The sequence below is a fragment of the Salmo salar genome, unplaced genomic scaffold (genome assembly GCF_905237065.1).
Source record: "Salmo salar unplaced genomic scaffold, Ssal_v3.1, whole genome shotgun sequence".
NCBI lineage: Eukaryota > Metazoa > Chordata > Actinopteri > Salmoniformes > Salmonidae > Salmo > Salmo salar.
Genome location: NW_025548207.1, coordinates 677 through 14,164, shown reverse-complemented (window position 1 = coordinate 14,164; position 13,488 = coordinate 677). Strand labels below are relative to the sequence as shown.

General features: G+C 47.3%; 1 protein-coding gene across 1 annotated transcript in view; it reads right to left on the bottom strand.

The window, feature by feature from the left end:
- LOC123732784 (multiple C2 and transmembrane domain-containing protein 1-like) overlaps positions 1 to 11,483 on the bottom strand; it is a 37,946-nt gene extending 26,463 nt beyond the window's left edge. The window contains exon 1 of the mRNA XM_045712054.1: positions 11,421 to 11,483. Within this exon, the coding sequence (XP_045568010.1) occupies positions 11,421 to 11,483 (63 nt within the window). The remainder of the gene's footprint in view (positions 1 to 11,420) is intronic.
- Positions 11,484 to 13,488: the final 2,005 nt, after the last annotated feature.

Sequence of the window (13,488 nt, the reverse complement as noted above, 5' to 3'; positions counted from 1 at the left end):
GCCTTAGTATATGTAATTTCCAAACGTTCTAAGAATTTATGAAAATGTGAAAATGACCATATCTAAGTGCTCGCTTGACAGAAAATGTTTTAAAAAGTGTCATATTCTTCCTGGGGGTGTATATGAACAGATTTTAAGAAGATTTCATGTTGCTAAAATGCTGTCAGTTCCACTTTAACACAGTGGAGATTTATCATATGGAGAACAGAAAAGGTCCATGGGACTTACATGAAACAATGATCGATGCATGATGATCTGGCCCATTATGTGGTTCAAAGAGCTAACTCCCCTGTCACAGAGGATGCAGTGCATGCTATGGTTGTACCAGTGTCATTGTCTCTTTCAGTCTCTCTTTCCTTACTGGGAGGGATCCTACATTCCTGCAGTCATATAAGAGGGGGCACCTTTCCATGCTGGACCACCTCACCCCCCGCCACCCCCTGAAGGGGATTGGGTTGGGGCGGGGTGGGGATAACGACCGTGCGTGTGTGTTTTTTACGGAGCGAAAGCGTGTAAGTGAGACGAGGACAGGGACAGGCAGTACACAGAGAGCCTTGCAGGCGGAGCGGCTGGACAGACGAACGATGTGCCATAAAAGCCAGACAGAGACACCGGCAAGGCCAGGGGCGTGGCCACACTTACCAACATCACCCGTATCCACTCAAAGTGCCAGGAAGCCAACATATCCTCAAGGATATGGCTTTCAGGCAGTCGCCCGTCCTCCGAAGGGCCAGGTCTAGGCACCTTGTGGGTCAGAATAGATTAAGAGTTTTTTTTTAACCAGGGACATAAAGGAAGGGTTAAAACAAGGCTGAGAAGCAGACATCTGGGGGGAATAGGAGAGAGAGGGGTTAAAACAAGGCTGAGAAGCAGACATCTGGGGGAATAGGAGAGAGAGGGTTTAAAACAAGGCTGAGATGCAGACATCTGGGGGGAATAGGAGAGAGAGGGGTTAAAACAAGGCTGAGATGCAGACATCTGGGGGAAATAGGAGAGAGAGGGTTTAAAACAAGGCTGAGATGCAGACATCTGGGGGAATAGGAGAGAGAGGGGTTAAAACAAGGCTGAGAAGCAGACATCTGGGGGAATAGGAGAGAGAGGGGTTAAAACAAGGCTGAGATGCAGACATCTGGGGGAATAGGAGAGAGAGGGGTTAAGACAAGGCTGAGCAGCTGACATCTGGGGGAATAGGAGGGAGAGGGGAAAATAATCCACCTGATGTGTTAGAAAAAATGGCAAACAATGTAGCACACTGCTGAACAAGACAATACACTTTTCTCCCCTCCTTTTTGTTTTTTCTTTCCCTCTCTATTAGCCAAACATGATTAAAATGCAGTTCCTATGAGCATCTCCGGGAAAAAAAAAGGTGGGTGAAAAAAAGAAGAAAAAATAGGCAAAAAATGTGAAAAGCGTATTTTACAGCGTGAAGCTTTTCATCCTTCAGAGGCAGGGAGAAGAAAAGAACTCCAAGCAGCTCTAACTTTTTTTTCTCCCATTCTCCTCTGCATTTAAAAAAAAACCTGAATGTGTTACCTGAGGACACGCATGGCGAATCACAAGCCCAATAGCCCCAGAGCAACTTTTCAGTCACACTTTTTAGAGTATTAAAAATAATCCCCGCGTACTCTTTAGACCAATTATATCGTAGCGTGCAGCTATCGGCAGATCTGCGTGCTGCTGCGGCTCTGGCGGCTCCTGCTATCTGCAGATAAGCACCAGCTCCCTCCACACCCAGATCCACACTGTCACAATGCTAACCGAACCAGGATCAGATCTTGCAGAATTACACACTGCTGAAAGGTTACCTGTGTTTTACTCTCTAATGTCAGGGAGACAGGAAGAGAGATAGAGAGGGAGAAAAACAGATAAAGAAAGAGAGGGAAAGGGAAGGATAGAAAGAGCAGCACAGAAACAACGAGAGTACAGAGAGAGAGAAAACGAGAGATAGATGGACAAGAAGAAGAAGAGCGAGAGAGAGAGGGGTAACGATAGATGTGAAATGGGGTGCAGCGTATTAAGTTTCTGCTGTTAAGCCCAGGGGTTGTAAGAATGGGAGCGGGTTGCTATGGCGCCCCGGGTGTTGACGTAGCGATACAGCAGTGGTTAATACCCAGGCACCTGCCAGGCCATCGATAAACACAGAGCTGCTATCAGGCTGCCACAGCTGCCTTTGCACCCTCATTAGATCCTCCACATGGTAATGGCAAAGAGATTAGCAACTTTTTATTAGCAGATAGAATCTTCCTATTCTCGCCTAAACAGGATAGCAGTCATATCACTTGATTTTTTTCTTTCTCTCTGATTGATTGTCAGGCGGAACCCACTGAAAGCCCCCATTGATTTCTTGTGTTTTTAACAAAACACAATAAATGATTAAGACAAATAGTGTTTTTACGTGAATTATACTGAACAATGTTGCAGTGTGTTCCCTGTGTGTGTGTGTTCCCCGTCCAGTAGCTGTGTGTTCCCTGTGTGTGTGTGTTCCCCGTCCAGTAGCTGTGTGTTCCCTGTGTGTGTGTGTTCCCCGTCCAGTAGGTGTGTGTTCCCTGTGTGTGTGTGTGTGTTCCCCGTCCAGTAGGTGTGTGTTCCCTGTGTGTGTGTGTTCCCCGTCCAGTAGGTGTGTGTGTGTGTGTGTGTGTGTGTGTGTGTTCCCCGTCCAGTTCCCTGTGTGTGTGTGTGTGTGTGTGTGTGTGTGTGTGTGTGATTCTCCTTCTGGGAGAGGGATGATAAAAAGCCTGCCTCAGCACTACAGAGAAGAAGGATTAAAATATAAAGAGATGACTAGAGAGAGGCAGCTTTTCATATTTCAAGAGATCCTTACTTTAACTTAGCATATTCATCACAACTGAATCCCCATGAATGTTAGATTGAATAGTAGAGAAATGTCCGTGTTATTCACATTGTGTGTCTGTCTATACAGTAATGTCTAGGAAGCATATTGGGGAAAGGGGATAGACAAGTGTTTAACAATCGGAAAATCTATGCTGTACATACACCTAATAATACATTTAGTTTCAGCCTAAAGAAGAATGTTTCAAATGTTAATGAGTCAACATAACAAGAAACAAACAATGCTTTCTAGAGACGATACCACTCAGGGTACCTCACTGTAACATGTGACCTACAACAGTCAAAGTTCTGTCCTGGTATGTTTCTAAACCAAGCCTGGAGTGTACATACAGGCCTGTATGTGTACCATACACATTAAAATACTCTTAAAGGACAGAGAGAGTACACCCAGCATCACACAGAGAGAGACACAGGGGGGAAGAGAGAGACACAGGGGGAAGAGAGAGACACCGGGGGGAAGAGAGAGACACCGGGGGAAGAGAGAGACACCGGGATGAAGAGAGAGACACCGGAATGAAGAGAGAGACACCGGGATGAAGAGAGAGACACCGGAAGGAAGAGAGAGAGAAGATGGAATGGGGGTGAAGAGAGAGACACGGGGGGAGAGAGACAGGGGGAAGAGAGAGACACGGGGGGAAAGAGAGAGACTCCGGGGGGAAGAGAGAGAGACAGGGGGGAAGCGAGAGACACCGGGGGAAGCGAGAGACACAGGGAGGAAGAGAGAGACACAGGGAGGAAGAGAGAGACACCGGGAGGAAGAGAGAGACACAGGGAGGAAGAGAGAGACACCGGGAGGAAGAGAGAGACACCGGGAGGAAGAGAGAGACACCGGGAGGAAGAGAGAGACACCGGGAGGAAGAGAGAGACACCGGGAGGAAGAGAGAGACACCGGGAGGAAGAGAGAGACACCGGGAGGAAGAGAGAGAGACACCAGGAGGAAGAGAGAGACACCGGGAGGAAGAGAGAGACACCGGGAGGAAGAGAGAGACACCAGGAGGAAGAGAGAGACACCAGGAGGAAGAGAGAGACACAGGGAAGGGAGAGAAAGAGAGAGAAGATTGAATGGGATGAAGATAGAGAAAGGTAAGGGGAGGGAGGGAGAGAGAGAGAGAGGGAAGGAGAGAGGGAGAAGGCTGACATCTGTAGTAGAGGTGTGTGAGTGTGGTAAGCTTGTGAGCAGGACATGATTGCAGTGTGTATCCCATCTGGCTAGCGGTGGTCCTAAGGCGAGGGAGAGCGACTCCAGTGACCAGCCATGGTAGTGAGGGTAATCTCAGAGCTCCTTCAGCTCGCTCTCGTTCTCGCGATATACACACACCACACACACACACAAACGAAGACACAGAAACACACAGACTCTGGAGGTGATTAGAGAGGTGATTAGAGAGAATACACACCTGTATGCTTAATAAACAGACATCATTCTTCAGACAGACACACACACAGATGCACATACCGCTTGCAATATTTGATGAAAACGTATAGGTAGATCTGAAGCTGACATACTGTACAGGTGTAGGTATATGACAGAGTCAACAGTATTATCTGTAGGGGCTGAATGATGTCTGTTTATTAAGCATACAGGTGTGTATTCTCTCTCTCGATGAGTGAGCAGACGGCGATGTGTGTGTCGACTGGGAGTGCGGTGGCGGTGTGTTCGCCCCCCGGATCCCCTGTGGTGTGGGCCTGTCTGGTAGGTGACAGGCAGGGGCCCAGAGAGATATGGACGCAGGGAGGGAGGCAGGAAGGGAGGGAGGGAGGGAGGGAGGGAGGCAGGCATGCAGGAGGAGGAGGCGGACGAAGATGAGAAGGAGGAGGAAGATGAGAAGGAGGAGGGAAACACAGAGTTGATCTCCATTCTTTCTTTTCCCCTTCAGGTGCCATCTTGGGTTTAACAACTGAGCCATCCACATCAATTAGCCTGGACTTTGGACTTACGAGAGTAAGTGACTAATATCAGCATTGGCTCAGAAGAAAGACACTTTTCACAATTGCCCAACAATCTGTTAAGTGAATACACATGTGGCGGCCTATGCAAAGCCCTCAAGGGTCCTTTCCCCAATGAAAAACAGGTGCTCCACTTTTTGCCATGTAATACCCAATTTAGCCCCGGAGCAAAGGTTATCCAGCTAATAGCTAGCTGCCTTGTGGTGTACAGGGAAGAGCAGAACACACGGCCAGAACTGAACATCTGGGACGGATTGCACATACTTGCAACATATGCTTCAGGTTCAATTAAAATGAGGCCTCGGCCCATTTATTCATCTTTTTTTCTACCTCTGAGTCGTAAAAAAAAGGCCTCCTCTGACCTGACCTTAATATTTTACAATTTGAGCAAAGAAAAGAGGTAATGAGAGTGTCAGGTCACTTCAATTCCTAAGAGAGGGAATAGTAAAGACACATTTGTTCACCCTCAAAACTGCATTTGATGTGCACTTAACCAGGGATGAAGAAAAAAAAGGTTTGGGAATAAATGAGAAGGGGGAGATTGAATGGAGGGAGGGAGGGTGGTTGAGGGAGAGAGATATTGGCGAAATAAAGAAGAAAAATACCCCCTTTCAGCTTCCCTACAGCTCAAATGGAATGTTTACAGTTGAGGGGAGCGATAGATCAAAATGTATGAAGCCAGAGTTGGTCAATTGTAGCCTTTGTGGTCACCTTGCTATCCGGCTCCCCAGCCCTGTATGCAGAAAGAGGAGGGCCCTCTTATGTGAAATAATCAGCTAAGGACTCAATCTGACATTGGCCCCGAGCTGCAGCTCCCTCATTTCAATATGAAAGTTGAAATGTATGTCTGTAATGTGCATCTTTTCAAACGTCTGTTTTCTTTCTGAGGTGAGAAAATGCAGAAAAATAAGAGGCGAGAGATATAAAGAGGGAAAAGTTTCAAGGTTTTCTAACGCACATCTTCAATTGTCGCCCCGTACATTGTAGCCTTGGAACTTTGCTGCCATGGAACTTTTCCGTCAGAGCCACTGGAGGACAATGGGGAATGGAAATGCAGAGACGCATGTGGACTGACTACACATAATATCATATTTTTAACCCTGTGAACTCACATTGGCACTTAATTCAAAGCCTAAAATAACTCCTCTCAAAATGTAGAGACTTCAGGCTATATCATTTTAGAAAGCAAATTGCTTAGTCAAACACCCCATACAATTACCATGAAAATAACAGACTGAACAGATTTTGCCAAAAGTGGTGCCAAAAGTGGTACCAAGAGATACTAAAACGAATCAGATGAAATTCTAATTGGTCTTGGTGTTGGACACAGAATAACCAAGAAACGCCATTAGTCCCAAGTGTGCAGATAAACCACACCGTGCCACGCAGGGCCAATCACCTCAAAGGAAGACAAAGGAAGAGCCAATAGCCGTACAGCACACTTTACTTCTGAAATAAAACAGAAAGTGGGGAATGGTTACTTTAGATTTGGTTGAGTCAATAGGATTCTGCTATGTTGTCTTTTGTTTATCCAATCAATGTATTGAGGTGCTATGGAAACCCTGTGGCCAGCTGCTAATATCAAATGTCAGATCCTGTACTGGTGAAGTTGAACCATGCTGACTAGGACTAGAAGGGACCAGGAAGTTACACGCTTGTATGGCTACTCTCTGCCACTGTAAACGAGCCAATTAACCACTAAAGCAGCCACCTGTTTTTACCTAATAGCTGCTGTTTTATTACTTGGACAATGACAAGAGAACGCTCCGAAATATCTTCTAAATCAAACCAAATTTTATTTGTCACATGCGCTGACTATTATTATATATATATTTTTTATTTAACCTTTGGTACTCTATGGGACTCCTTATAACAGCCGGGTTGTGATACAGCCCGGGATCGATCCCGGGTCTGTAGTGACGCATCTATCTTTAACGAGAGTGTGCTGAGAGATGCGAAGCAAGTACAGGGAGTAAGTGTTTTAATAAATAAACAGAATAATAAACACGAAACACAAACAACGCACCGACATGAAACAGAGTCAATAACACCTGGGGAACCTGTCGAGCCGGCTGGGGTGCGGGAACCTGACAGACCAGCCGAGGCATGAGAGCTTGACGAGCCGGTGGAAGCAGGGAAGTCCGGCGATCCGGCAGAGGCATGAAAGCCCGACAAGCCGGCTGAGGCAGGGGAGCCTGGTGATCCGGCTGAGTAATGAAAGCCCGACGAGCCGGCTGAGGCAGGGGAGCCTGGCGATCCGGCTGAGGCATGAGAGCCTGATGAGTGGGCTGAGGCATGAGAGCCTGGCGATCCGGCTGAGGCATGAGAGCCTGATGAGCCGGCTGAGGCAGGGGAGCCTGGTGATCCGGCTGAGGCATGAGAGCTTGACGAGCCAGCTGAGGCATGAGAGCCTGGCGATCCGGCTGAGGCATGAGAGCCTGATGAGCCGGCTGAGGCATGAGAGCCTGGCGATCCGGCTGAGGCATGAGAGCCTGATGAGCCGGCTGAGGCAGGGGAGCCTGGTGATCCGGCTGAGGCATGAGAGCCTGTAGTGGCTCCCGGATCCGACGTCATTGACACTGACATAAAAACAAAATTATTTAAAAAAAACACTGCCTGATGTTTCCCTTAGGTGAGGTGTTATTCTGTAACAAGTGCGCTGAGAGTCGGGAAGCAAGTACAGGGAGTGTGTTTTAATAAATAAACGAAATAATAAACACGAAACAAAAACAACGCACTGATGTGAAACAGTCAATAACACCTGGGGAAAGAACCAAGGGGAGTGACAGATAAAGGGAAGATAATCAAGGGGGCGATGGAGTTCAGGTGAGTGTCATGAGGCGCTGGTGCGCTTGACGATGGTGACAGGTGTGTGGGATAATCAGCAGCCTGATGACCAAGAGGCCGGAGAGGGAGTATACGTGACACTAGCACTGCGATGCAGTGCCTTAGACTGCTGCGCCACTCAAGGAACCACTCAAGGAACAATGCAGAGAAATAGAGTTAAGAAAATATTAGAAAAGTATCAAATGAAATAAAAAGTAACCCATTAAATAAACATTAGCGAGGCTATATACAGGGGGTACCGGTACCGAGTCAATGTGTGGGGGTACAGGTTAGTCGAGGTCATTTGAACATGTAGGTTGGGGTAAAGTGACCATGCTTAGACAATAAACAGCGAGAAGCAGCAATGTAAAAACAAAGTAAAAAGTCTATGTAAATAGTCCGGGTGGCCATTTGAAACCTGTTAGGGCTAGGGGGCAGTATTTACACGGCCGGATAAAAAACGTACCCGATTTAATCTGATTATTACTACTGCCCAGAAACTAGAATATGCATATAATTATTGGCTTTGGATAGAAAACACCCTAAAGTTTCTAAAACTGTTTGAATGGTGTCTGTGAGTATAACAGAACTCATATGGCAGGCAAAAACCTGAGAAGATTCTGTACAGGAAGTGCCCTGTCTGACCATTCCTTGGGCTTCTTGACTCTTTTTATTGAAAACTTAGGATCTTTGCTGTAACGTGACACTTCCTACGGCTCCCATAGGCTCTCAGAAGGCGGGAAAAAGCTGAATGATGTAATTCCAGCCCCTGGCTGAAAAACATTAGCGCCTTTGGTAAGTGGTCTATCAGAGGACAATGAGACTGAGGCGCGTGCACGAGGCGACCCCATGTTTTTATTTTCTCTCTCTTTGTACTAAAACACAGATTCCCGGGCTGGAATATTATCGCTTTCTACGAGAAAAATGGCATAAAAATTGATTTTAAACAGCGGTTGACATGCTTCGAAGTACGGTAATGGAATATTTAGAATTTTTTTTGTCACGAAAGCGCGTCGGGCGCGTCACCCTTCTTTACCCTTTCGGATAGTGTCTTGAACGCATACGAACAAAATGCCGCTATTTGGATATAACTATGGATTATTTTGAACCAAACCAACATTTGTTATTGAAGTAGAAGTCCTGGGAGTGCATTTTGACGAAGAACAGCAAAGGTAATAACATTTTTCTTATAGTAAATCTGACTTTGGTGAGGGCTAAACTTGGTGGGTGTCTAAATAGCTAGCCCTGTGATGCCGGGCTATCTACTTAGAATATTGAAAAATGTGCTTTCACCGAAAAGCTATTTTAAAATCGGACATAGCGAGTGCATAGAGGAGTTCTGTATCTATAATTCTTAATATAATTGTTATGTTTTTTGTGAACGTTTATCGTGAGTAATTTAGTAAATTCACCGGAAGTTTGCGGAGGTAATGTTAGTTCTGAACGTCACATGCTAATGTAAAAAGCTGGTTTTTGATATAAATATGAACTTGATTGAACAAAACATGCATGTATTGTATAACATAATGTCCTAAGATTGTCATCTGATGAAGATCCTCAAAGGTTAGTGCTGCATTTAGCTGTGGTTTGGGTTTATGTGACATTATATGCTAGCTTGAAAAATGGGTGTCTGATTATTTCTGGCTGGGTACTCTGCTGACATAATCTAATGTTTTGCTTTCGTTGTAAAGCCTTTTTGAAATCGGACAGTGTGGTTAGATTAACGAGAGTCTTGTCTTTAAAATGGTGTAAAATAGTCATATGTTTGAGAAATTGAAGTAATAGCATTTCTAAGGTATTTGAATAACGCGCCACGGGATTCCACTGGCTGTTACGTAGGTGGGACGAAATCGTCCCACTGGCCCTAGAGAAGTTAATTGTTCAGCAGTCTTATGGCTTGGGGGTAGAAGCTGTTAAGGAGCCTTTTGGTCCTAGACTTGGTGCTCGGTACAGCTTGCCGTGCAGTAGCAGAGAGAACAGTCTATGACTAGATTGACTGGAGTCTTTGACAGTATTTTGGGCCGGCTGAGTATTTTGGGCCTTCCTCTGACACCGCCTAGTTTAAAGGTCCTGGATGGCAGGAAGCTTGACCCCAGTGATGTACTGGGCCGTACGTACTACCCTCTGTAGCGCCTGACGATCAGATGCCGAGCAGTTACCATACCAGCCGGTGATGCAACCGCTCAGGATGCTCTCGATGGTGCAGCTGTAGAACCTTTTGAGGATCTGGGGATCCATGGCAAATCTTTTCAGTCTCCTGAGGGGGAAAAGGTGTTGTCGTGTCGTGCCTTCTTCACAACTGTCTTGGTGTGTTTGGACCATGATAGTTCATTGGTTATGTGGACACCAAGGAAATTGAAACTCTCAACCCGCTCCACTACAGCCCTGTCTATGTTAATGGGGGCCTGTTCGGCCCTCCTTTTCCTGTAGTCCACAATCAGCTCTTTTGTCTTGCTCACATTGAGGGGAGAGGTTATTGTCCTGGCCCCACCCTGCCAGGTCTCTTTCCTCCTTCCTATAGGTTGTCTCAATGTTGTCGGTGATCAGGCCAACCACTGTTGTGTCGTCTTGTGTCGTCAGCAGACTTAATGAGGGTGTTGGAGTCGTGCTAGGCCACGCAGTCATGGGTGAACAGGGAGTACAGGAGGGGACTAAGTACGCACTCTTGAGGGGCCCCAGTGTTGAGGATCAGCATGGTAGATGTATTATTACCTACCCTTACCATCAGGGGATCCAGTTGCAGAGGGAGGTGTTAAGTCCCAGGGTCCTTAGCTTAGTGATGAGCTTTGTGGGCACTATGGTGTTGAACGCTGAGCTGTAGTCAATGAACAGCATTCTCACATAGGTGTTCCTTTTGTCCAGGTTGGAAAGGGCAGTGTGGAGTGCGATTGAGATTAAGTAATCTGTGGTCTGTTGGGGCGGTATGCAAATTGCCATGGGTCTTGGGTTTCCGGGATGATGGTGTTGATGTGAGCCATGACCAGCCTTTCAAAGCACTTCATGGCTAACGACGTGAGTGCTACGGGCGGTAATCATTTAGGTAGGTTACCTTTGCTTACTTGGGCACAGAGACTATGGTGGTCTGCTTGAAACATGTAGGTATTACAGACTCGGTCAGGGAGAGATTGAAAATCACTAATACTGACAACCATAATACTATGCATGACGAGGTTACAATGGGTAGAGAATGTGATGTACAGTGAGTATACCAAACTTTAGGAACCCCCCACCCGAAAGCGTTCCACAGGGATGCTGGCCCATGTTAACTCCAAAGCTTCCCACAGTTGTCAAGTTGGCTGGATGTCCTTTGGGTGATGGACCATTCTTGATACACACGGGAAACTGTTGAACGTGAAAAACTCAGCAGAATTGTAGTTCTTAATGTTTTGTACACTCAGTGTATGTCTGGACCCATTTAAGGAAGACAACTATCAATGTTCAAAGTGTGTGTGTGTGTGTGTTTGTGTGTGAGAGAATATGTGCATGTGAGCATGTGTGTGTGTGTGTCCGTGCGTGCATGTGTGCAGATTTGAACGTGTGCATCTAAAGTACACATGCCATGTATGTGTTGGTATTTCCTGTGTGTGGAACACTGTCACCCCTGAGATTTTCTGTCCCTTGACAGACAGAGAGACAGACAGACAGACAGACAGACAGACAGACAGACAGACAGACAGACAGACAGACAGACAGACAGACAGACAGACAGACAGACAGACAGACAGACAGACAGACAGACAGACAGACAGACAGACAGACAGACAGACAGACAGACAGACAGACAGAGATATAATTACCTTGTCATCTTTGTCATAGTCCTCATCCTCATCCTCCAGCAAGTCCTCCATCGCTTGCTGCATGGTGGTTGCCACAGGAACAAGAGAAGAAGAGAGAGACACAAATACATACATTACGTGGGGCAGACAGGCATTCTCATTCATTCTCATTCCTACAAATTGCATGATGCATACTGTACATGTACTGTATATATGGCTGATGTCAACACAAGGCAATACAGGGCTGATTGTATAATCTCTTAGTCTTCCAGACCAATCTGAACCCATCTCTAACCTACACCCAGTCCCCCAGCTCTCCCATCACTATAGGGGAGTAGAGAGGAGAAGAGACATCTCTAACCTACACCCAGTCCCCCAGCTCTCCCATCACTATAGGGGAGTAGAGAGGAGAAGAGACATCTCTAACCTACACCCAGTCCCACCGCTCTCCCATCACTATAGGGGAGTAGAGAGGAGAAGAGACATCTCTAACCTACACCCAGTCCCCCAGCTCTCCCATCACTATAGGGGAGTAGAGAGGAGAAGAGACATCTCTAACCTACACCCAGTCCCACCGCTCTCCCATCACTATAGGGGAGTAGAGAGGAGGAGAGACATCTCTAACCTACACCCAGTCCCCAGCTCTCCCATCACTATAGGGGGAGTAGAGAGGAGGAGAGACATCTCTAACCTACACCCAGTCCCCCCAGCTCTCCCATCACTATAGGGGAGTATAGAGGAGAAGAGACATCTCTAACCTACACCCAGTCCCCCAGCTCTCCCATCACTATAGGGGAGTAGAGAGGAGGAGAGACATCTCTAACCTACACCCAGTCCCCCAGCTCTCCCATCACTATAGGGGAGTAGAGAGGAGGAGAGACATCTCTAACCTACACCCAGTCCCCCCAGCTCTCCCATCACTATAGGGGAGTAGAGAGGAGGAGAGACATCTCTAACCTACACCCAGTCCCCCAGCTCTCCCATCACTATAGGGGAGTAGAGAGGAGAAGAGACATCTCTAACCTACACCCAGTCCCCCAGCTCTCCCATCACTATAGGGGAGTAGAGAGGAGGAGAGACATCTCTAACCTACACCCAGTCCCCCAGCTCTCCCATCACTATAGGGGAGTAGAGAGGAGAAGAGACATCTCTAACCTACACCCAGTCCCCCAGCTCTCCCATCACTATAGGGGAGTAGAGAGGAGGAGAGACATCTCTAACCTACACCCAGTCCCCCCAGCTCTCCCATCACTATAGGGGAGTAGAGAGGAGGAGAGACATCTCTAACCTACACCCAGTCCCCAGCTCTCCCATCACTATAGGGGAGTAGAGAGGAGAAGAGACATCTCTAACCTACACCCAGTCCCCCAGCTCTCCCATCACTATAGGGGAGTAGAGAGGAGGAGAGACATCTCTAACCTACACCCAGTCCCCCAGCTCTCCCATCACTATAGGGGAGTAGAGAGGAGAAGAGACATCTCTAACCTACACCCAGTCCCCCAGCTCTCCCATCACTATAGGGGAGTAGAGAGGAGGAGAGACATCTCTAACCTACACCCAGTCCCCCAGCTCTCCCATCACTATAGGGGAGTAGAGAGGAGGAGAGACATCTCTAACCTACACCCAGTCCCCCCAGCTCTCCCATCACTATAGGGGAGTATAGAGGAGAAGAGACATCTCTAACCTACACCCAGTCCCCCCAGCTCTCCCATCACTATAGGGGAGTAGAGAGGAGGAGAGACATCTCTAACCTACACCCAGTCCCCCCAGCTCTCCCATCACTATAGGGGAGTAGAGAGGAGGAGAGACATCTCTAACCTACACCCAGTCCCCCAGCTCTCCCATCACTATAGGGGAGTAGAGAGGAGAAGAGACATCTCTAACCTACACCCAGTCCCCCCAGCTCTCCCATCACTATAGGGGAGTAGAGAGGAGAAGAGACATCTCTAACCTACACCCAGTCCCCCAGCTCTCCCATCACTATAGGGGAGTAGAGAGGAGGAGAGACATCTCTAACCTACACCCAGTCCCCCAGCTCTCCCATCACTATAGGGGAGTAGAGAGGAGGAGAGACATCTCTAACCTACAC